Raw genomic sequence first — 25,275 nt, forward strand, 5'->3', positions numbered from 1 at the left:
AAAAATATATATTTATTCTAGCTGATAACCGACACTTCGTTCGCGTGGATTAAGGTTTTTTATTTCCGCCGGAACTCTCTTATTTCAAGGGATAAAATGTTGCCTTTGTTCTTTTCAATTTCAAAGGCTACATGAATGCCAAATTATATCCAAATCCGTTCAGCCGTTTTTGCGTGATTGAGTAACAAACATCCAAACTTTCACATTTATAATACTATATATATATATATATACATATATTTGTAAATATTCTACTGAAATATAATAATATTTACTTATCGGTATGCTAGTAGTTCCTGGGCGAAACACATTGCAATATTCATCCATACACTCTCATTTTGCTATATACATATAACATCAAAATGAATCAGCATTCATTTATTACAAGCAGGACTAATATAAGCACTTTTTAAACATCAAGTCTGTCTGTTTGTAGTAAATCATATTTAAAAAAAAAGTTTACTTATCACCGAAAAATGGTAATTGCCAGCGGATAAAAGCAAAAAGTACACTTCCATCTTAAAACCTTTGCATTTTCTTTCATCTCATACTTTCTTGTTCTTAAAGTTTACACAATATCCTGCCACTAGTAAAACTTCTAGAACTCTAACAGCGCCTTGATATTGTGAGACAAGTTCGAACGAGTTCAGGGAAGTTTAAATCCTATTTCTATACCTTAAGCACTACAGTTGCCTCGACCGCTTCAGAGTTTTAACTATACCTGGCTTACGAAATTGAAGATGCAAATTTTATTCTTAGACAATGCACGTTTCATGGCTGTACTTGTGTGAATATTTAACATTATTATATGACATTTCTTAAATAAAGTTCAACATACCACGATAATATTTTTGGATTTGTCGATATTTCGATATTTCTGGCAGAATAGGTTTTATTTAGGCTTTCGTCTTCTTTTTGTCAGTATTTCACGAACTGTTCGACACACCACAGTGACAACGTCACTTTTAAATTGAGAAGCTTTACGATGCTTTCTTGGTTTGCATAATTCTACCACTGGATAAGTGTGTGGAACACTTGCTAATTTAAAACCGTCCTCACGATTAAAGTTTTTGTGCTTCCGAATTTCAATTGCTTCATTAACATGTCTTGGAATATAGTGACGGTCGGTGGAGAGAACTTTAGGGTCATGTAGCTCTATCCAGTGCTGGGTGCCTTGGGACATCTGGGTCGAAATATCAACCAAAAATATTATCGTGGTGGCCCGTTGAACTATATTTAAGAATATTAACCATGAAAATCTTAGATTAAAGTCTTTAATTATTATTACAGTTATTTAATTGAACTTTTACCACGGACTAAGCGATATATAAGAACAAGAATCATCCGCATCAAATATATATAAGTGACGACAGTATCCTCAAATAAATAATAACACGAGAATACTATGTCACTCATGCCAGCTTAATAACGGCATGAGTGACATAGTATTCACCCTAATGTTGCGTCTAAACAGTTAGTCAGTTAGTCAGTAAGGAAATGCGTAAGTAAGTAACACCTAATGAAAGAACATTCCTAGGCATATATTTACCTTTCATTAATCGATTTACACTAGGCAACTCATATAACTTAACTTGTCTATGATCCTTATCGCAGAACTCTCTGGCATGCAGTTTTTCTCACGGTGTCTTCCTCCTCTGTTAAAGTAATGCTCGTTTCCACCAACAAACAAGGCAATGCCTAAATAAGTACCGCCTTAACCAGAGTTAGTGTTTTTTTTTCTATACACATCACCTTAATTATTAGGCCAAATTGTATACGTTTTTTATTATACTTTTTGTGGCGTGCAATAAAAGTATATTCATTCATTCATTCATTCATTCAATCATTCATTCATTCATTCATTCACTTTAATAATTAGGCATACAATTTAGGCGATGCCTAAGTTGAGTGAACACAGGAAAAAGTGATATTTAATTGCTTAAAACCTACAAAAATCCGACAGTAATATAAGGCCCGGGCACCCACGTTACCTACTCCGAGTCAGTCTCTTGAAAGGAAATCCTAAACTCTTCTAACCAATTCTATCACTGCTGTTAGGAAAACTACATTAACTTCATTAAGGTTGCCTGGCAGAGATCGCTACTGAGCGACAAGGCCGCCTTTTGTATCCTGCTTCATTCTTTGAGTGTTAGTTCTTTTTTTTTTCATTTTTCTGAGTCTGTTATAAAGAGTATAAATAAATAATAAAAAGAAATTAATAAATTAAAGTACTTGGTTATCAAAAAATAAAATAAAAAAACTCTAGAACAAACTACTGCAAAATAGCTTTGTTGGTTTTTCCATTCAGCAACACAACTTTCGAATATATTAATAAACATAAAAAGTGTAATAGGTAATAAGCGAATAGTATACTCGGGCAGTGCAATTTTTTTATATGTACACAGAATATGTGAAGCTAGAGGCACGTAACCGGTTGTTGTTACAGTAAACAAACTTTGCATACTGATAGTGGGGTGGCCGCAAATAGGTTACCCTCTTGGTTCAAAAAAACCAGCCTCGGCCTTTCAGTCTTTACCTCGGACCCTACTGTATTTATGCGTATTATTGAATGTTGAATGTATGATACATTCTTAAGCATCGACGCAAAATCAGGGTGTTATAGTAATTTGAAGAAGTCGTGTCTGTCTGTGGCATCATAGCTCTCGAATGGATAAGATAAACCGATTTTGATTTTGTTTGTTTTGTTTAAAAGGTATTTATTATTTTTATTTATACCACTACAAGTTAACTTCAATGGCTAACTTCTAGTGGAATAAATAAATGCAATCTCACCTGGTGGTAAGCAAAGATGCGGTCTAAGATGGAAGCGGGTTAAGCTGTCGGTAATCGGTAATCGGTTTCAACGCGACATCGCACCGGAACACTAAATCGCTTAACGGCACGTCTTTGTCGGTAGGGTGGTAACTAGCCACGGCCAAAGCCTCCCACCAGACAATTTGAAAGGTGAATTAGTGGGGTGTGTTCTTAGCAATGTTTGATGAAAATCTGTTCAAGATGGACGCCGCTATGAAATGCGAGATTACCTACATATTTTTTCACAACTGTCTCAAAATGAAAAGGCTAGACTAGTAAAATGATATATACACTTTGATAAAATTCGCGAATCACATTTTTTTATGGTTATTAATAAAAATCGCGGTTTTTAGTTTATTCTTTTCCAAAGAATCCAGACAACCGACTCAATTATTGTTCTCTCATTAGTTCTATATATCTATAACAATCAGTTACAGTAGATATAAATATTTCAATTATTTATAGCTAGCTTTTGACTTTATAAGTTCAATTTTTGTTTTGGTTCAAATTTTCTTCCCCTATTAGTCAGATGGAAGTGGAATTGGAATTTTTAAATTTGTGAAACACGTATTTCTTTATTTTTAAATCGAAAACCGTAAAATCAGAGTTTCACGAATGTAACTTGAAAAATGAAATGACAAATGAAGGATTTTATACAAAGTTTCATCCCCCATTTAACCTTACCTTAGAAAGGATTCTTTCTTAGCGGATGCCTACGTTGTAATAACTATCTGTCTGCAAAAATTCAGCCCGATCCGTCAAGTTTTTAGAGCTGTGTGTGCAGTCACCTTTGCCTTTTATACATATAGATTTAATAAGTGTTTCTATTATCTATTTACTCTAAACTAGTGATTTTCCACAAACCTTATTGGAGTTACCTATTCTTTGCTCAAAATGAGACCATATGATGTGGGAATAATTATACCATAATTACATCATTTTACCTCATTACCGGCCAACTACAGGGCACAGGTCTGTTCCCACAGTGAGATAAGTTTAAGGCCTTAGTCCACCACGCTGTCACAGTGCGGATTGGTGAGCTTTATAATATCATACTAAAATTAGTGTAATATAACCTATAGAATATAGATTTATCTCGACAGAAGTGAAATCTAATAGCCCCTAGTCTAGTAAAGTATAGCTAAAAACAATTCAAGTTGTTTGTTAAAAAGTAAAAAAAAAATGTTTTGTTTGTTAAAGGTAACGCGAGACAAGATGGTGGAAATAAGTAAACATCTATTCGACAGCACGTGTAGAGATGTCCCTTGCAACGTCCTTCTGCACCCATGGAACAAGCATTGCCTGCCGTCTTACGTAAGGACATATGCAAACTCCTTTATCGGAAGCGCAAAGTTTTACTTCATAATACACATGGTGAGTAAAAAAAGGTTTTACGAAAAAATATGTCTGTAGCCGTGTTCAGTGACTTGTGGTAGTAGTACTACTTTAGTAAAGCTTTTTGTGCCGGAGATGCCTGTCTATCCACAATGTTTATTTAATTTTACACTTATTTTAACATAAATTATGTTCAAAAGGCGGCCTTATCACTAAAAGTGAACTCCTGGAAGGCTACCTTAACTAATGGAATGAGGCAATGAGAGGCGGGAAATCGAAATTCTATAAAAAAATACACAAATAATTAAATAAAACAGTTGGAAAATCCAAAAGTGCACGCCTCATAACCTCATTCATTACAATAAAATTGAGATTATTCATAAATAATAATTAAACTACATCTAATTATACCGTGAAAAGTAATAGGCTTCTATTCGTCAAAATACTGAAGCCTATAAAAAAAACCAACTCGATAAGTGAAGTATTTCACTCGCTATCGTGACCACAAAATACGGGATCCGCAAATACAGACACACGGACGTCCAAGGCAGAACTTTTTTAAACAATAAGTCAAATTACCTAAAATTAAATAAAATAAAATAAAAAACCCACCAACCCACATTGGAACAGCGTGGTGGGTCTATCCTCTAAAAACATGTTACAGTTTACCTTACCTAGTTTAGTTGCCATAGGGAGCATTGTCAAAAGTATGGCTCTACTGTACGTGTAGGTCAGCATTTATGATATTGTACTTAATTCTGTAATATATAAAAAAACATCAAATTAAAAAAAAAAATTGAAGCACCAACCCTCATTGGAACAGCGTGGTGGGTATATCCTCAAAAAACCTCTCTCCTATGAAAGAGAAGGCCTGTGCCCAATTGTGGGACATGCATGACATTAAAAAGGCAGCCTTAAAATAGTTATAATAGAGAACAGTGAAAAAAGAATGGCTGTACTTTAAAACCAGTTAGCTTAGGATAGCATTTAAGACGTCATACTAAATTTTATAATATAAAATATAGAATAAAAATAACATCAAATTGCCGACTGTGGCCGATTATAACAAATTAAGCTTCTATGTTCAATGAATATAATTTATTCAATGAACTTTTAAGCTTAATTACACAATTAAGTATTGGTGTAATTAAAACATTTAGCTTTTAAGTCATCTTTTAAGTTAAAAACTCGAGTAAGCGAGTTCTCTTTACACAAAAAGTTATACCTACTCGTAGCTCTAAAGCTGTAAAACATATTTTACTAACTAAAAGTTAATGCCTAATAAAATTAAAGAGTTCTTCAACTTAAAATAACTCGCCGCCTAGTATCAAGTTACTGAATTTCAGGCGCAAAACTTAATGAAAGGTAGGAAAATACTTGAGCGTGAAGAGTTAATGAAGGCAGTCGAATATTATGCGAGGTCTACCCTCCTCGGGACTCTTGTGAGTGGTACTTGTGGAACGTTCGGCTGCTCTGTAAGGTGAGTCAACATTGCTTAGAATACGCCTAAGTCGACATTAAACGCGCGACCTCAGCAATCCGGTTCTATAGAATTCTTTACTGTTAGCCCTTTGTATCGGAATAAATCTATAGATGCACTCTTTCATTGTAACAACATGTTCCACTGAGGTCCGGTGTGGGCACCGCAAGTTCCAGTTCACTTCAAGACGTGGTGACGTGTGCACGCCGCGTCGGTATATGCATCATTTAAATTCATTTAAAATTGAAGTATTTGGTTTTTTGACACAGATATAGTAATAATAGTAAATAATTGAGCTTTTTTGTGATAGAGCTCGTCGGGAAAAGTACTACCGCCATATTTGTTTCTGCAAAGCAGCATTGCAATGCTGTCTTCCGGCCTAAAGGGAGTGTTTGCTGGTTTAAAAACAGCCACATGAGGCTAATACCTACGCGTCAGGCTGATGGACACTGGCGTTACGTTGTACGATATGTTTCTTGCATACTCTGCGATGCAAGAAACATATCGTACAACGTACTGAAGGGTCACTGAAAATAAACACAACTTACTTCTTTTAATATTTTAATATTTATTATAATTTTTCCTTTTTCTTCTTAATATTACACACTTTTTGTATTCGTCTTTCCACCTTCCCATCCACTACCCGTCCTCAACGTCGATGTCTTTTTTTTGCCGGTCCAATCACCCCACCGCCACCGCGGGTTGTGATTGGTCGATGTTTTTCTGCATCGATGTCATTGGCTGGTTTCATTAAAATCAGCCAACTAACCATCTAATAAATATTCTTGACGTAGTTAAAATCAATAAAAGTAACAAGTTCTACATTCTTAAAGTAATAAAACATTTTTAAATAATAGTAATTTATGTGGGATGACGGTGATTTAAAATCCGTATTTAACCGAACCTAACAGTACGATATGTTTCTTGCATCGCAGAATGTTTATTGCTCTGTTTATAGGCGGTGGTTTTCTTCTTAACATCAGGCGCGCATTTGCTTGGTCCGTGAATTATTAAACAAAAAAAAACACGAAAAAAACACAGATAAAAACACCACCTTTGGCGCGATTTTTAAAGCGCGTCGTCTAAACAGACAGCCTTTAATAGCCTCAAGGCGAGTTTACCACTGCTTAAACTAATGTTGTAAAATTTTGACTTCTCCTACCATAAAATTCCAAAAGTACGCCTATCACAATATATCTTCGTTGAAACATGTTGCACATTAAATCATCATTTTCAGTTTATTGAAGTACGTACTATGAAACTAACTATTGAAAAAATGTTAATAATTTATACCAAGCTTGCCAAGAGTATTCGCGTGGTGCTAAAACACATAACATAAAGGCTTTTAAAGCAGGCATAGACCACCCACGCTGCTTCAATGTAAATGGTTTTTAAAGATTATTATCATCACAATATGTTAGTGATAATAAAATGTACCGTTGACAAAAGTGTTCTCCGTCATTTAACTAGCTATAATAATCCACAAATACCGGTTAAATCTGTGTATTTTATTTTTTTCAATACTTTAACTGCTTCGTAGTTATTGGCCCTTGAAATTATTATGAGACTATCTTTATTGGTGTTTTTATTGATCATTAAAACTCACATAAAAATGTATGCATCATACATTTAAATTTTTTTATCTTTTTATTAAATTATAGAGGCATTGCATATTTAAAAGCATATATAGCACGTTTATATATGACCACCATCTTGTTTTTGGATCTTCTTTTAAAAGCCCGTCATATGCGCGTAGAAAAAACGTCGTGTGAAACGGCCGTAAGAATGCGGTCTAAGCAACGTTTTCTACCGAAAAACATTAAACTTTGGTGTCCAGGCATAACTATCTATCGACTGAAATCTTAGTTTATAACCCATTTTCCAGCTTTACGTTATCTATATCTTCTTTTCAGGAGGCTTTTAGGCAATAAATTGACTTATTATACATACATAATGATTCCTAACATGATAAATGGAATTTTTATACTGCTCGAGCCGCCATCGCGAAGAGGTCTGGTGATCAATTTGTTTGTCAATTTGGTAAGTCATAGACATTACTTTTACTCGTATATATAGAACCTAGTAAAGCTATGTGAGACAGAGCTCGTCTGTCGAACAACTACCGGCGTGCTTATTACAACTTTATGAAAATTAAGCTTAATTTGCTATACTCCGCGAACAGCAGGAGAATCTGTATGGTGTAATGATAAACGACTAAGACACCGGGAGGTATCTTTGCATCGTTCGAGTGCATTTAGGACTGCGGTGCATCGATCTTCGGATGGCCCCTTGCCGATAACCACCTGAGGGGTTGTTACGGCGTCACCGGGGGAGTGGGACGAGCGCGAAAGCTCGCGATGAGAAGAGCCCCAGGGCTCGACGACATCGGGGGAGAACTGCGGCGCATCGATAATGCAGTCGTATTTATATCAAAATACCCACCAACTTAATGTCATGAACATAAATATCTGGCAAATGTGAATTTATACTTATCAAAAGTTTAATTATTTACCCACTTTATAAATTTACTGTATCGGTAATTTATAATTTTTTCAATCCGTATATTCCATACCAAACAGATCCTCGGCAATGTACCCTCTACGCACGTTTCGCTCCGAAACCGGAGCACCCTCCGGAGATGTTGTTCAATGAATAATTGTGAAGTTCACTTACACCATACGGAATCTCAAGTCGAATCAAAGTCATTTTCTACCAGCCCACCTTTGTTGCGTTGCGTGTGCGTTTATTGACCCATAATGCGTTTATACGTGACATCGTAGCGGAACGCTGAATCACTTGGCAGCACATCTTTGCTTTGCCTACATAGTGGTTCTTAAGCCACGGCTCCCACTACACAAATAGAATATCAATTTTTTTTTTCCCCAATTGCCCTGCGGGATCGAATCCGGTACCTCAACTTGTAATACCGCAGCTACCACTGCACCAGGAATTTGTTTAATTGCCATTCAGAATCTAAAAATCTTTGACGTTAAAGTAAGGTTTTGCTTTTCTAATTACGATTGTTTTTTTTCAGGTTTTAGAATTTTGGACGAGAGCTTTGGAAAGTAAGGGCTACATTTCTATGTCGACAGGAAAACAAACGTTTTTGTTTATGATCGGTAGTGCTGTGCTCTTCTACCTAATGCGGTTAGAAGGGGAAAGCAATAAGCGGACACCATTGCTATGGTAAGCGTTTTACTCTTGGCAGTAATATTAAACTACATATAACTGCCATGACACTAAAAGATTAGCCCGCTGCCATCTTAGACTGCATCAACACATACTACCACGGGAGATTGCGGTGAAAAACTAACTTGTAGTGGAATAAAAATAACACACTAAAATAAAAATTGTTTTATGCTTACAAATTATCAGTCAACCAAAATAGATGTCTCAGATTAAACGGTGATCAATTGTGATTTGAATTCAAAAAGCTGATCAATATAACAGTTTTGTAGTGTTTTATAATACAACACGTGCTCTTCGAGATAAGTTGAATTCTAGGCCTAGTCGTTACGAAAATTAAACAGTCATCTGAGTACCCATAACACAAACTACGCTTACTTTGGGGCTAGGTGGCGATGTGTGTATTGACGCAGTATATTTTTATTTATAGTAGGTAGGTAGTGCGGCGATCGAATAAAATTATATTGTCTTAATGTAAATGACCATTTCAACATTTCCTTATGGGAATGGAAATGAGCTGGATTGTGTTTGGTTTGAGTTAATTTTATTCCGTGTTATTTACATAGAACTGTACAGCTTAACGCTTCATTGTATTCGCATTTTTGGGTATTTCTTCGAGTTGGCAAAAGTGTGTTCATTCATTCATTCATTAATTGAACTGTTGTTGTGACTACTTCTTTGAATTTGGTTTTGAATTGAATTGGATACTGTAATTGTATACGGTCATAATTTAATCATTAGCTACCGATAACGTCAAGTAGGTTGCAATACAAAATAGTGATTCACTGTAACAGCTGTTAACAATGATTTCGTACGATTTGATATCTACTCGTAAATCGGTACGAACTGGGTCTCGGGGCACTTGTACAATGACTTGGCATTGCTGAGTAAATAGACGCGTTATTCATCGCTGCGTTATCAATGAACCAGATATCGTAGGTACTTGGTTTTAATACCTATTCTTTATAGTTCAATTATAAGTCAACACAATTTTCCTGAGTATTTTCTCTATTATTCTAACACCTGTGACCCTTGGTTATTTGAATCGATGGCGAAATATTTCGAGATGTATTGGATTGAAACAGGTGTTACTTGGTGGAATTCCATGATATACAATGAAAATAAAGCTTAATTTCCTATACTACGCGATAAGCGCTTCTTTTCGCTATGAGTAAACCTTAACAAGAATGATTTTTCAGTAGTTCAACTTTTGATACTAGAAAATTTAGATTTTCTTTAAGGACGTGCCATAATAAAAGTATTTTTGGCGTCCAATAATATAGTCATCTATTGCCTATCTTATCTTTCATTGCGATGATATCCTAGTAGATAGGGATCTCATTAAAGGGCCGAGTTCACACCACTAACTTTTCGGTGTTTGTTTTTAATTCAAGTCATTAAAATATCACTTGCTTTAACGGTAAAAGTAAACATCGTGAGGAAACCTGCATGCCTGAGTGTTCTACATAATGTACTGAAGGGTGTGTGGAGTCCACCAATCCGCACTGGGCCAGCGTTGTGGACTACGGCCTTAACCTTTTTTTGGTGGACTCCACACACCTTTCAGTACATTATGTAGAACACTCAGGCATGCAGGTTTCCTCACGATATTTTTATTCAAATATTAATTTTCTTTTTATCTTATAGGAATTATAGAATTAATGTCTTTTGTTTTTACTAAAAAAAATATGAGCCTTGATGATGATTGAAATAGAGGTTATGATTATAACGTTCTCAAAGGCGTATGAAGCCTACCAGCACTTGGCCAGCTTAGCCTAAACCCAGCTTTTTCTAGGCAAGCGTGCTCCAACCTAGACCTCATCATTGCTTTCTAACGGGCATGATTGTCGTCAAACGCTGGCCTATCGTTAATAAAAAAAAAAAAAACTTTTCTTTACCTTACCATTGATTAATTGTAACTTTTATCTTCGTTTAAGTATTAAACTAAATATGACATCTTATTTATTTATTATTAATCTATATCGTTGTACGTCGATTTACTTATGTGTTTGTATTTTTTTAATCATGATATTAAATTTGTAATTAAAATAGAGTAGTTTTTTACTATCAGTGATTGTAGATTAACTTTTATAGTTTTAAGAATGTTTTCTTGTCATGTGTGGCATTTAATTAAACCTAAACAAAGCAATGAAATTAATATAGAAAAGAAATGAAATAATAAAATTTTGTTTTAGGCTATTTACACCTGAAAAAGTAAGACGAAAAAGCGACGAGTCGAAAAACGTTTGCCCTCACGAAGGGCTATGTCGCCCATTTATTATGAAGGTAAGCAATTATGGTATTATGTACAATGAAAATATAGGTTTATGGTCTACGCAAACATATCAATGTCTTTCTGGGCCGTGCTTCCACGTAGCCGTGGAAACAAGCAGTACCTTAAATCACCAAGTTTATGATTATCTTTTCTTATGCTAAGAGCACAAGCTTGGACTCTAAGTCACTCATAGTCTAATATTATCAATAAAATCTGCGTAAGAGTTTTTACAATTATTGTTTTACTACGTTTATCTGGATGGTGTCAAAAAACCTAGTGCAGCAGATACTGAAGAATCCAGATGCTCCTTATTCCATTCCAAATGAGAATTTCATTCTCGTACTGACTGACGGTGTAAACAAGTTTATAAAAATTCTACTTGTCCAAGCAATTTTCTTACTTTCTGACACAGCACTTACGGAATGACACTGACTTTGATATATTTGGATAGACCCTCTGAAAGTTAAGAAAATATTTTTTGTATCACTCATGCGGGGAAAGTAGTATCTTGACGCTCGCTGTTGCGGTTGAAAAAGAACCGTTTGCCCATTTTAAAATTTGAGTGCGACAAGAATAATTTGAGTGATACAATAGTATATTGTGCAACTTATAGTATATATAGTTGCACAATATACTATACTCTTACTGTAATAAGAAAAAAATATGAATTTAAATGTATTAATATTGCTATAGAAAAACAAACCTAAAATATTTTCAGAATATTACCCTCATGCCGAATGTTTTCTTTTTGAATCAACTAACCCACTTTCTTTTGACGGCCGCCTGGCGCAGTCGGCAGCGACCCTGCTTTCTGCGCTAATGGCCGTGGGTTCGATTCCCACAACTGGAACATGTTTGTGTGACACACATTAATGTTTTTCAGTGTCTGTGTTTATTTATATATTATAAGTATTTATGTATATTATTCAGAAAAATATTCATCAGTCATCTTAGTACCCATAACACAAGCTACGCTTACTTTGGGGCTAGATGGCGGTGTGTGTATTGTCGTAGTATACGGTTTTTTATTTATCTATGATTTTTATCAAATTTATTTTCTATTATAATAAAAGAGGTTAGTTTATAAATATAAGGGCTGAAAAAGTCTGTATCTGTACTTTGTCCCGGGTTCATCACTAAAACATGTGTACTTTTAAAACTGTATTTGTAATTAATAAAATGCTTACATCAAATGATTTTATCTGGTAGACATATTATCATTTTAGCATTAGTTGGGCTTTTTGTGACAATGCAGTTTGTGTCCGGGGCAGTACTATCGCCATGCTCATTTCTGCCGCTAAAGAGCATTGTTGCAATGCTGTTTAGCGGCAAAAATGAGTAGAATGGCAGAATAAGGTCCTTGCATGCCTTGTGATGTATGCTGTTTATAGACCTTGGTTTTCCACTTAACATCAGGTGGGCCATCTGCTTGGTCCGTCAACTATAACTATAAAAAATAAAAATAAAACTTTTGTTCCTCGTAAAATTTAAGCTTCGTAAACAATAACACGAACATAGATGGCGATACTAAAGCGCGATACTGTTTGGGGCATATCACTAAAGTTTATCTAACATTATGTTTTCAGGGTTTCCTAAAATACTTTGGGTTCGGTTTCGGGTTCACCATGCTGCGAGTTTTGGCACCTAGGCTGAAGACGCCAATAATGGCTTTATCTAAGCTGAGATGGAAGCACTTGAATATGGGACTGTTTTTTGGCAGTTATATTGGTATTTACAGAGTACGATATTATATTCTTATTATAACTACAACTTTTTTCTAATATATCAGAACACCAACAAAAATATTATTAAGAGATAAAAATTTTAACATCAGACTAGCGTACTACTTTTGCGTAGTTATTTGAATCGATGGCGAAATAAGTCGCGATGTATTGGATAGAAGCAGGTGTTACTTTGTGGAATTCCATGATATAGGTACAATGAAAATTAAACTTAATTAACTATACTCCCCGAAAAACTCTCTATTTTCTAGTAGTTCAACTTTTGATACTAGAAAATTTAGATTTTCTTTAAGCACGTGTCGTAATAAAAGTAATGTTTTTCGGCTCTGAATAATATAGACATCAATAGACTATCACAGTCCACTGCTAGATTAAATGCTGGTTTAATAGGCCTCTCCCAACGGGAGGGTTTGCTCATAATAACCGCAGTTTGCGCTGGGCGGAAGGGTTCGTGGTCGCGGCAGATTCTAGAAGTTGCATGAAGGACACTGTTCCCCATTCTCCGTTATATTCCCGAAGTCGCCTTGTTCGAAACCCGCGCGAGGTTTTCTGACAGCTGCATTCTTATCTGCCTTCAAAACATATAATAAAATAAACGACTTAAAAATTTTCCCTCGTGTTTTAAGGTAAGGTGGGAGTTCATAACTGACAACCGTCCGACTTTAAAATAAGAGTGTTTATGGATGATGTTATAAAATGCTTTTTATAACTAGCTCTGTTATCAAAAGAATATACCCTTGCACAGAACTACTGTGAATTTTTATCTATAGTTGCGCCATGTTTTGTCACACTGTCAACTGACGGCACCTTCCAAATGTCAGAGCGTGGCAAAACACTGTGTTACTACTTTACACGCTACACCATGCCTATTAACAATGTAAAGAAGCGTAAAACTAAAATATATACCATTTAAAAAAAACCCAATAGAGTGTCTTTCCTATAGCTACTTGCGTTAAGGTTCCTTTAAATAAGAAAAAGTAGAAAAATTCTTTCTTACGTAATGCTGGTAGTTTCTATCCACTACTTCGTCTTCCTTAAGTAACTAACTTATTTTCAAATACCAGTATCCCCATGTGTCTTTAGCAAACAAACTTTGTGTTTTAATCTTCTTTGTTATACATTGCAGGCTGTGATATGTTACTTATGCCGCAAGCATGGTACTGATTCCGCCGTGTATGCTTTACCAGCGGGTTGCCTCGCCGGATTATCTTTCTACTTCAAACCGTCCCTGGGGTTTGCGATAGCGTCATTGACAGGAGCTTTTAAGGTGAGATCTTGTTAAAGTTACATTAGTATTTACTCTTATATATGTGTGTGCTGCATTCGACTATATATAACGTGTAAATGAAAAACGAAATAATACTTCACGGGCTTTAGAGGTACATTATGTACTGTCTTTGAGACTTATCTGTGGAACCGTAAACCTAGTAGTTTTTGAGTAAACCAATGCCATAGTTTTTACTGAAAGTAACAAATACAGCTCTAACATCACATTTTTTTCACGAAATTAAAATCAAGTGACTCCGATCACTTCATTAGGTATGAGTCACCTAGCATAGGCACTATGCGCGTGTCGGTCTTTTCTCTTCCATAGGGTTGTCAAACACTAAGAATGTTTTAAATTCGTTTGTTTGGAAAAATAAATATGCTTCTTTTGATTTAATATTTTTACGGCGTACAACACAATATTATTTATTATAATATTACAATATTATTTCGTAATTCTGTTACTTGTTGTACAAAGAGGCGCTTCAAGGAGGCAAAAATTGAAGTGCCTCGATGATCGAGTGGTGAGCATGTTTGATTGCAGGTCCTTGTTTCAACCCTTGGTTGGGCCAGTGAATGATATTGGTTTTTTATCTCAATAAATTCTTAGTACCAGCCCGGAGTTTGAAAGTTGACAGATACAAATTCCCGTGGCTCGGAAAACACGTAAAGCTGTCGGTTCTATCCAGTCATGTCTGATCTGATGCACCTGTATTTGCGCACACATTTGTGCACTATGATATCGCCCGCGTAGTTTGAAAAATCTGTGGAGATTGACCACCGTGGCCGAAATCGGTTAAAGAAACGGTTTGTTCATACGGCAAATGCCTACACCGTGATATTCAAAAGTAGATGCATGAAAATCATTTTTAACACACGACCTACTTTAGTGATATCTGGTGTGGTTAATAATAAAATATGAAATTGAAATCTCTGTCCAATTCCTCTAAATATTTCTTGGATCACAAATAAAAAACCGAATCTTTCTATTGACGGCCGATTGGCGCAGTTTGCAGCCTGCTTTCTGAGCGCAGGGCCGTGGGTTCGATTCCCACAAGTGCAAAATGTTTGTGTTATGAGCATGAATGTTTGTCAGTATCAAGTGTTTTTACTTATTTATATTCGAAGTATTTATGTATATTATTCATAAAAATATTCATCAGTCGTCTTAGTACCCATAACACAAGCTACGCTTACTTTGGGGCTAGATGGCGGTGTGTGTATTGTCGTAGTATATTTATTATTTATTTCCATTAGAGACCTGTGTAAAAAATCAGTGTGATACATTTTTTTGCAGTTGTATTCAACTATTCTGTACGAGAAGAAAATTTTACCTGAAAGCATTCCGATACCTCTGCTGCTGTACTGCTTCAGCCAAGGTCTATTGTTCCACGCCCGTTTCATGCACCCAGAGGACTGTCCGGGATACATTATGAAGCTCACGAACAACGTCACTAATGGATTGTAAGTAATTGACTGTAGCCACGTCTCTAAAGTCCATTTTTAGAAGAAGAAGAAGAGGAAACTCTTTATTGCACGTATAATATACAGGAAAAGAAACAGTAAGGAGTATACAATGTAGGCCTTATTGCTGCAAGCAATCTCTTACAGGCATCCTTTGTAGATAGGACCTACAGCAATAGAACATATTAGTTACATGTCTTTTAAAATAATCATCATCGTCGCCATATCAACCAATTATCAGCACAATGAGAAGGGGTTAAGGCCGTCGTCCACCATGCTGGCCCAGTGCAGACTGGTGGACTTCACACATTTTTGATTTTGAGAACATTATGGAGAACTCTCAGGTATAGGGGTTTCCTCACGATGTTTTCCTTAACCGTTAATGCAAGTGATACGAGTACTGTAATTGTTTTTAACGCACATAACTTAAAGAAGTTCGAGATGCGTGCTGGGTTTCAAACTCGACCCCCCGAAGAAGTCGAAGTCCTACGCACTGGGCTTCCATCTTCATCGACTTATAATATATACAATTTTTTCTTTACTTTTAGTGTAAAGTCTATTTTAAATTGTTTGAAAAATGATAAAAATACACTTTGGCAAAATCGCTTCTTTTTTTTTTTAATCACACTTTTTTATATTTTTAAAACGTACTTTACACTCAAAAGGAAAAAAAACGATTTTTTAATTTATAAGGCAAGTAAGAAGAAAATTTAGTGTAATTATTCGCTGAATTAAACTAAGAGTTGCGAGGAAAGTACGTTTGTCCACACATATATATGACCTTCTGAAATAGAATAAGTATATAAACCTGAAAAATATAACAATGCTAAGAATAATGTGTACCTTCGCTTATAAAGTACATAATTACTTACTTTAAAATATTTATCAAATTATAACAGGTACGAGTACATAATCAATCGTAGTAATAAAACTAATTATTCTGTTGAGGATAACCGTCTATCTACCGTCGATGCCGAAGTCAAAGTCAAAGTCAAATATTTCTTTATTCAAATAGGCATAGATGGCACTTTTGATGCGTTATTATATACAAAATGTGTACATAGCACTGAGTAGTGATGGCGATAACTACAATCGTAAACTTAAAACTAAAGCTACAAGGGTTCCGATCGCGCCCTGGTCTAAGAAGAAGCCCACAACAAACTTAGCCGGGTGTTCTTTTTGTTATCACCATCTCACATTGTCATTAGAAAATATTTAAGAAGCAACCTGGTTAGAGCAATTGTTTTGCACCCAAGCTTTTTTATCGTCGCCGAAATTAGTATATGCCATTTACATCAGTTTTCGTCAGTATAGCGACTGTAACGCCATCTTGTAGTTCATTATTTTCATGTATCATCAACAATTTTTGCGACGCATGCCATTATAGTTCCCAATCCCAGTATGGTTTGTTACGCAGTCTCAAATTCAACTGCTTGTGTATATTTTATTAATACTTCGTTTTTTTCAGAGATAAAGAGATACATGCGAGTTTGATGGAAGTGGTAAAGAGGACAGCTTTACAATAAACAGAACAAGAATTATTACATGTGACGTCAATAACAACATCATCGTCGTCGTCGTCATGGCAACCAATTGACGTCCACTGCTGGGTATAGGTCTTTTGTAGGGAGTTACCGCGGTTTTGTGTCGCTTTGGTCCAGTGGCATCCTGCGACTCTTTTATTATTTATTTATTTTCAACATACGACTATTACAGGGGTGTTCCTTATGCACAAGCGTAGACTTTAATATATTGATGTAACTTAATACATTAGAAAATGAATTTTGTATAATTTCATGCGAAATAACGTAATAGTAACCTTTGTAAATTCAGTCAGAGTACAACCAAACATAACCGTTCTCTCAACCATGGTGAGGGTGCGAAACGCGCGCGTCAGCGAAACTTTGTTGTACAAGTTGGTTCGATAACCATAGGGATTTTGGCGTTAGAGAGATAGTTTTTTTTTAAATAACATGGAATATGCGGCCTTGTAATCCCGTTTTTTTGGTTTGAAATATTCGTTGACGCGATGTAATCATTTCCAGAACTATTTAATTCACATTAGTTATATTTGCGACAGTCGGTTGGCGCAGTGGACAGTGACCCTGCTTTCCGCGTCCAAGAACATAAATGTTTTTCAGTGTCTGGGTGTTTATCTGTATATTATAAGTATTTATGTGTGTTATATTTATAAAAATATTCATCAGCTATCTTAGTACCCATAACACACGCTTACTTGGGGCTAGATAGCGACGTGTGTATTGTCGTAGTATATTTATTTTTTTATTTAATTCACCTCGATCAAACAGCCCACTTTAATGAATTGAACGTATTTTATTTTATTATATTGTATTTTATTTTGTTTAACATTTTGAATAGTATAGCCTATGCTAACATCAAATGAACTTGCTGGATTTCAAATAGGAATGAGGAGTAGGGATGTTTTGAGACATTTTTATTTGTTGTAAATGATGTCGGCTGTTGTCTTACTTACTTCCTTAAACTGACTGACTAAACTGACTTTCTATTGAATACTTAAACAAACCTAATTTGTGATTAACTCCAAAGAAGTAAAACATCTGACGTGCGTGAAAAAAATACACACACTATTTTATTGTTTTAATATAAGTTAGTTTAAATATTTTTCAGAAGTGTTAGAATAGTTTAAATTTTTTATAATTAATTAAAGTGATCTGTGATGGTATTTAAGTTGTGACATTCGTGAAAATATAATATATTTGGTTTTATATTTTTATAATTTCTGTTTCATTTACCTACTTTCTTTCTGTGCCAAACTGAACTGTACTGTGGGTATTTGTGAAGTTTGTATTATTTGTGTATTTGTAAAGTACCTAATTAAAAATTTTATGCAAATGCAAAAGTAAAATCAAGTGACAAATGTCACTTTATTAGGTACGCGTTGCGTAGCGTAGGTACTATGTACGTGTTGGTCTTTTATCTTATAGGAAGGTGCTAAGGTCGTAGTCCACCACGTTATCCCAGTGCGGATTGGTGGAATCCACACACCTTTGAGCAAATTATCAAGAACTCTATGGCATGGCCTTCACAGGCAAGTTATATTTTAATTACTTAAAACGCACATAAGTTAGAGATGCGTGCTGGGATTCGAACTCGGCCCCTCGAAAGTGTAGTCGAGCTCCTACCCACTGGGCAGATTTAGGTTATGGATGGTAATAAATAAAATAGACCAAAAATAATTTAATAACAACAAATCCGCTAAACGACACAGTGTCTGCTCCGCTGCCCATATAGCTATCTCTAGACTAAGTCGCAAAATTTGTGTCCACGATAGCGTACAAGTTACAACTAATGACAAGTCGCATTGCTTTGAGAAAGGCGTTTGATTGGTCGCAAGTATAACGCAAAATAACACGGTATCGCAGACGCGTTTTGGCGCTTACATATGCTTTGGCCACGTGACATTCGCTGATTACGCTGGTTGGCCACCATGGTTGCTTCACATTTATCCATACATTTGTTTGAATTGCAAGAGACGTGGCCATAATGCAAAAAATGACCTGTAGCTAAGAGTTAATAATTTAAGTCTGTTGCTTGAAAACTTGATCTCTACTTAAGAACATATAGATAATAAAAATAAAAATAAATAAGGTACTAAAAGGCGTCATAAATGAGCACGATTATATGCTATTACCGCGTTTTTAAATTTAAAAGCGATTTAAACATAAAAAATGAATAACTCTACCATCAGATTAAAGGTACATTTAATACTTTTGAGACAATTTCTCCTTGTATTTATATCTTTTAAAATAAGAGGACAAAGCAAGACAAAAAATAACGAAGCGAAGAAGATCATACCTGTTGCTGATTATAAAAGTTATAAGTTGCTTCACATGAATCCATACATTAGTTTTAATTGCTAGATGCCTGGCCATAATGCATAAACTTGAGCGGCGCGAATGTCCCGTAGCTAAGAGTTAATAGTTTAAAGTCTGTTGTTTGAAAACTTGATCTCTACCCTTCCTGGTGGTGGCGTTGAATGAGTTAACGATCAAAACCTTTTTAATACCACTCCTGTCATCGGCTGCTGTCCTAATAACACCCGTGCCATATCGACATACTGCATCACACTGCGGATATAATGCATAAATATTAGTAGGTAGCTAGCTATAGCTGATAGCCTACAGTTTCCTCTTCCTGGGTACCTGTTTCGATCCCCGGCACGCAACTCTAATTTTCGGAGTTATTGATTTTAGCATATTTTTTTTATAATTATAATTTATGGATCCAGCAGATGGTAAGTTGTAAACCATTGCCTGTAAACGGAGCAAGAATTCCCAGATTATACCCGGAACACATCCTGCCAAGTGTTGCACTGAGTCCATCAAACTGAGGCGTAATTGTTAAGTCTCATGTGCCTGTAATTACACCAGCAACCAGTGGCGTGCATAGAGGGTATGCAAAGGGTATGCAGATTATATAAAATGAACTAAATCTCCAGCACGAGTTATAAAAACTTAAGGATGTGCTTTGTAAGAGTTATAAAAACCAACCCTTAAGTTTTTATCCAGTAAGAACTGGATTAACATAACTCATTTTATATCATCTGCATACCCTGTGCACACCCTGTATGCACGCCACTGCCAGCAACCACATCATTCCCACCGGAACACAGCATTGTGACAATGCTGCTAAGCGGCAGAAATAAGCATGGTGGTACTACTTCCCCAGACGAGCTCTGTCACAAAAAGCTCCAGAGGCCTGAGAGTTCTCCATAGTGTTCATGCGTGTAAAGTCAACCAATGCGCACTTAGCCAGCGAGATGGATTACAGCCTTCTCATTCTTGGATAGAAGCAGGCGTTACTTTGCGGAAATCCATAATATGTTATGAAAATTAAGCTTAATTTACTGTACTCCGCGAACAGCAGGAGAATCTGTATGGTGTAATTTATTATTTCTTCAATCCGTGTACTCCACACCAAACAGATCCTCGGCAATGTACGCCTCGCCTCAATGCCACCCTCTACGCACGTTTCGCTTCGAAACCGGAGCATCCTCAGGAGATGTTGACTTTACAGTGAATAATAATTAAGTTAACAATTATTCATTGTAAAGAGAGAGGGTATCTACAACAACCCTTGTAACTAAATAAAAATAAATAAATATGTAACTACCAATACCAATATAAAAATGATATATATACTTAAAAAAATATAATAAATAAATAACTAACCTCAAATGATATTATTATTATTATTATTATTTAACTCTTTATTTGTACACAAATATGAAGTAAGGGAAATAAAAGAAGAATAGAAATACAAATACGGAAGTAGAATACAAAAGGCGGCTTTATCGCTTAGTAGCGATCTCTGCCAGGCAACCTTAGGATTAGAACAACAAGAGCGAGAACGGACAGGTGGTCTAAAGTTATTCTATTTATAAATGTAATATATACTGAATCATATTATATACATAAACACTACATTTAGATAATATGAATAAAAACAAATTAGGTACTAAAAGTCGTTTAATGTAAAGAGCGATTTAAACATAAAAAATAAAAATCCTTTTAAATTAATCCTATTCTGTAATTTGGGAATAAGCTCTACCATCAGATTAAAGGCTCATTTAATACTTTTGAGACAAAATCTCCTTGTATTTATATATATATATATATATATATATATATATATATATATATATATATATATTATATTTATATATTATCATATTATTATATTATATATATTTATATATTATTATATATATACATATATTAGAGAAAATGTGTGGGAATGTTCCGTATAGGCTCCGAAACGGCTGGACCGATTCCAATAAAACTTTCAGGGAATCTCCGGATTGACCTGGCTAGTAATCCTGTAAAGTTTGGTGACGATCGGAGCACTCCTATTTTTGAACTGTCAAACTGTCAAATACGACTTTTATTTACTATGATGATATTCTATTGTTGGGTGTACATGGGTGTATATAATGATCTTCCGCTCGAGAAGAGAATAGAAGAGAATGAATACGGAGAGAAATAAATGATTTAATATATTATGAGACTAAAATAAAAAATTTAATGATGTAAGTTTATTGTTAAAATAAAATAAAGCAAAATCTAGCCCGGCGAAGCGGGCTGGATACGCTAGTATCTTTTAAAGTGAGAGGATAAAACAAGACAAAAAATAACGAAGCAAAGAAGACCGTACCTGTTGCTGATTATAAAAGTTATTTTTGTTGCCTCCACATCCAGAATATATTCTCTGCTTACACACCTTCCACAGCGGGTCGTAATACCACCTGTTAAGGGCGCCAAAGCAAAACCCGTAGTCGAAAGTCAAACTGCACCATTTTGGCCTTGTTTCTTTGAAGAAAATAATTATAATAAATGCTTTTATTTCAGGCCTATTATTACCCATGTGACAAAAATTAAAACATAAAATACGGTAAGAATTAGCAAATAAAGACTACGACAATATAACTTTAACCAAATTAAAATTCCCAAAAATATATATTAAAATAAATAAATTATATTTTAAAAAACTAGCTGTCCCGGCGAAATTCGTACCGCGCATCATTGTTTTTTTTAATGTTATTATTTTAATTCTTATTATCCTATTCCGAACTAAGAGGAATCCAAAAAATCAAATATCATAAAAATTGGTCCAGCCGTTCTTGAGTTTAAAATGGTGTAACTGACTTTTTATGTCAACTCACACGGGAACGCTGTCGAACGGGATAAACAGTATCCTATGTCCGTTTCCTGGCTCTAAGCTAACCCACCCTACAATTTTCTGCCATATCGGTACAGCCGTTCTTGAGTTATAAAAGCTATAATCTGGGTACCTTCAAATCAAGAGTGAATAGGCATCTTCTAGGCAAGCGCGCTTCATCTTAGGCTGCATCATCATTTACCATCAGGTGTGATTGCAGTCAAGCACTTGTCTATAAATTAAAAAAAAAAAAAAAAAAAATAGTGTAACTAACACGACTTTCTTTTATATATATAGATACTTATATAAATATAATATATATTATATCATAATATTCTTCAAGGCGTGTAAATTCTGGTGAACTACGGCCTAAACCCTTCTCATTCTGGGAAGAGACCCGCTCCCTGTAGTTCGTTGGTAGTAGGTTCAAATTCAAATTCTTCATTCATGCAGGCATCACAGGCACTTATGAAGCGTTCATACACAAATATGTTTACATAATTGTAAGGCAATGGTGATAACTTCATTTGCCAACTAAAACCTAAAGCTGGTCTAAGAGCCCGCAACAAACTTAGCCGGGTATTTTTTTTGTTATCACCATCTCACATCCAATCTCTTTTTTTATTTTAAAGTAATCCTTAATATTATAAAAGGACTTTTCTGGTTCGCAACGAAGATCAGAAAATATACTTACTAGGATGATTAGGCCTGCTTAAGCAAGTTGTGCTACACTCTTGTATCGTATCGAACCGGTTTCCATTCCCTTGGCAGCCTCCCCATTCGAAAATAGAGCAGGTTTGGTGTGAAGGTGAAAAATAGTACATTGGTATTTCCGCCCTGCAAGGACCTCTGTCTGGTTCCAGTAAACAGGTCTTGGCGATGACTAAAATTAACAATGTCAGCATACTCGTAATATCTATATTATTGACGGCCGATTGGCGCAGTTTGCAGCGACCCTGCTTTCTGAGCCAAGACCGTGGGTTGGATTCCCACGACTGGGAAATGTTTGTGTGATGAGCATGAATGTTTTTCAGTGTCAAAGTATTTATGTATATTATTCAGATAAATATTCATCAGTCATCTTAGTAGCCATAACACAAGCTACGCTTACTTTGGGGCTAGATGGCGATGTGTGTTTTGTCGTAGTATATAGAAAATGTACATATAGGCAATATTTCTGAACATGAATGTTTTTCAGTGTCTGGGTGTTTATCTGTATTTTATAAGAGTTGAGTTTTTGAAAAGTTTTTTCTCTATAGACATCGCCTGAATCATCAGGCATTTGATTCAAGTGATATCTAGGTTTAGTGAAAACGGGAATAAGTAAAATAAAAAGTTACCGATTAAATATATATATATTTAATCGGTAACTTTGCTATGGTAGGTATATTTACAATATTCGAAATTCATTAATTTTTAGTAGGCCTAATATAAGCACTTTTGAAACGTCAAGTATGTCTGTTTATAGTGACTTTACCACCGGTTCGGAAGGCAGATTCTACCGGGATGAAGCCGCCAAGAAACTCAGCAGTTGCTGTTTTCCAACATCATTTTACAATTTAACAATCGTTATTCTATCTTGTGTAACATGAAAGCGGAGGGGCTTGCTCCCAGGCCAGCTTGTCATTTTTATACTTTAAATATTGATAGTTTGTCTACATCAGTATCAAACGTGATATTGAAAGACATGATTGTATCGTCATTATGATTTGAATTACTTACCATAAGGCCGGTAAAGAGTCGCTCTTGTTACATCGTTCCTATACGTAGCATAAGAGATTTTGGCTTCGACAAATACATTATTATAAACTATAAAATACACTGCGCTTATCGACGCAAAACTCGCTAGCATTTCTCAATATTGTATTTTATTTATTACATATTATAACGGCTATTTCATGTGCAAAACATACAAATATTGCATTCAGCATTCATTCAATATAATTTTTATTGTATTTACGTGATGTTCGATTAAAATCTCTACTTTCAACTGTAAATGGTTTTGGTTTATTTGTTATGGTAGAAAATACACAAAATCCCAAGTTCCAGAAAAGAATGAGAAACTGGCGACGCAGCTACCGTGCTTACACGAACCATTTAGAGCCACTTTTGCCCTCTTAAAAACTAAAAATCTATTTTTGGTTTATCAATTGAAACTTCTTATTACGAGAACCCCAAATTACGTAATCACAGCTCATACGGTATTTGAGATATTAACGTTCAAAATGTCTCCTAAATAATCTGCTTTTTTTAAAAAAAAATCTGTTTAAATTTAAACAGTAATATATTTAAGTAGCCATCATTTTTTAACAGAAAAAAGAAATTATTGTATTTAGAATTTAAATTTTTAGAATGTGTTATGTTCTTTTTAATAAATTTTAGGATTATCTACAGAACTTGGCACTCGTTTAGATGTCCGCAAAGCTGGAGTGGCAATTGGCGGGGCACGTAGCACGGATAACGGGTGGACGTTGGGGTCTTAAGGTGCTGGAATGGCAGCCCCGCAATGGTAAGCGCAGCGTTGGTCGACACCAACAAGGTGGACATACGACATCCAGCGCGTCGCAGGGAGCCGTTCCACGTCCAGCAATGGACGTTTATCGATTGATATGATGATAATGAAACACTAGCTGACCCCAGCGCCATCTGTCGGGCTGATTTGTTAATGTAAACTACCCAAACGCATACCGAAAAATTCATTCAAATCGGTCCAGCCGTCTAGGAAGAGTTCAGTGACATACACACGCATATATAAAGATAATACATACCTATTTTATTTATTTATTAAAATATAATTATGTTATTGTGATGGGGCATTTCTATCGACAAGTGATTAAGCGTTCTGGTACAATAACGCAGAGAAACCAAATAGCGGTATGGGTTAAATATAACTGTAGGTAAGCCCGCTGTCATCAAAGACTGCATCTTCACTTACAACCAGGTGAGATTACAGTGCTAATATCTGTATCATGTTATAGAAGAATATACTCAGTCCCACAAAGGTTTTTAGCACT

General features: G+C 35.3%; 2 protein-coding genes across 3 annotated transcripts in view; one reads left to right on the forward strand and one right to left on the reverse strand.

Moving 5' to 3' along the window:
• Positions 1-18,194, forward strand: part of LOC120627137 (transmembrane protein 135-like) — a 30,783-nt gene extending 12,589 nt beyond the window's left edge. For both annotated transcript variants that reach the window (XM_039895005.1, XM_039895004.1), the window contains exons 2-10: positions 4,015-4,188; positions 5,496-5,629; positions 7,543-7,669; positions 8,664-8,815; positions 11,011-11,101; positions 12,677-12,829; positions 13,959-14,099; positions 15,396-15,562; positions 17,031-18,194. In XM_039895005.1, coding sequence (XP_039750939.1) covers positions 4,030-4,188; positions 5,496-5,629; positions 7,543-7,669; positions 8,664-8,815; positions 11,011-11,101; positions 12,677-12,829; positions 13,959-14,099; positions 15,396-15,562; positions 17,031-17,088 — 1,182 coding nt within the window. In that variant the 5' untranslated portion in view covers positions 4,015-4,029 and the 3' untranslated portion in view covers positions 17,089-18,194. The remainder of the gene's footprint in view (positions 1-4,014; positions 4,189-5,495; positions 5,630-7,542; positions 7,670-8,663; positions 8,816-11,010; positions 11,102-12,676; positions 12,830-13,958; positions 14,100-15,395; positions 15,563-17,030) is intronic.
• Positions 18,195-19,288: 1,094 nt separating this feature from the next.
• LOC120627008 (BPTI/Kunitz domain-containing protein-like) lies at positions 19,289-24,113 on the reverse strand. The gene is made up of 4 exons (XM_039894846.1): positions 23,984-24,113; positions 22,956-23,144; positions 21,758-21,912; positions 19,289-19,671 (listed from the first exon to the last, which is right to left on the reverse strand). The coding sequence occupies exons 1-4, from the start codon at positions 24,111-24,113 to the stop codon at positions 19,519-19,521; spliced, it is 627 nt and encodes a 208-aa protein (XP_039750780.1). The 3' UTR covers positions 19,289-19,518.
• Positions 24,114-25,275: the final 1,162 nt, after the last annotated feature.

This window comes from Pararge aegeria, chromosome 10 (assembly GCF_905163445.1).
Source record: "Pararge aegeria chromosome 10, ilParAegt1.1, whole genome shotgun sequence".
NCBI lineage: Eukaryota > Metazoa > Arthropoda > Insecta > Lepidoptera > Nymphalidae > Pararge > Pararge aegeria.

Bases quoted from the DNA above. Each gene is read 5' to 3' on its own strand.
- LOC120627008 (XM_039894846.1), bottom strand. From the start codon at position 24,113: ATGCTAGCGAGTTTTGCGTCGATAAGCGCAGTGTATTTTATAGTTTAT. The intron at 23,145-23,983 runs GTAAGTAATTCA...TGTTAATTTTAG, and splicing joins GACTCTTTACCGGCCTTATG to TCATCGCCAAGACCTGTTTA. The intron at 19,672-21,757 runs GTACGGTCTTCT...TTATATCCGCAG, and splicing joins ACTTTTATAATCAGCAACAG to TGTGATGCAGTATGTCGATA.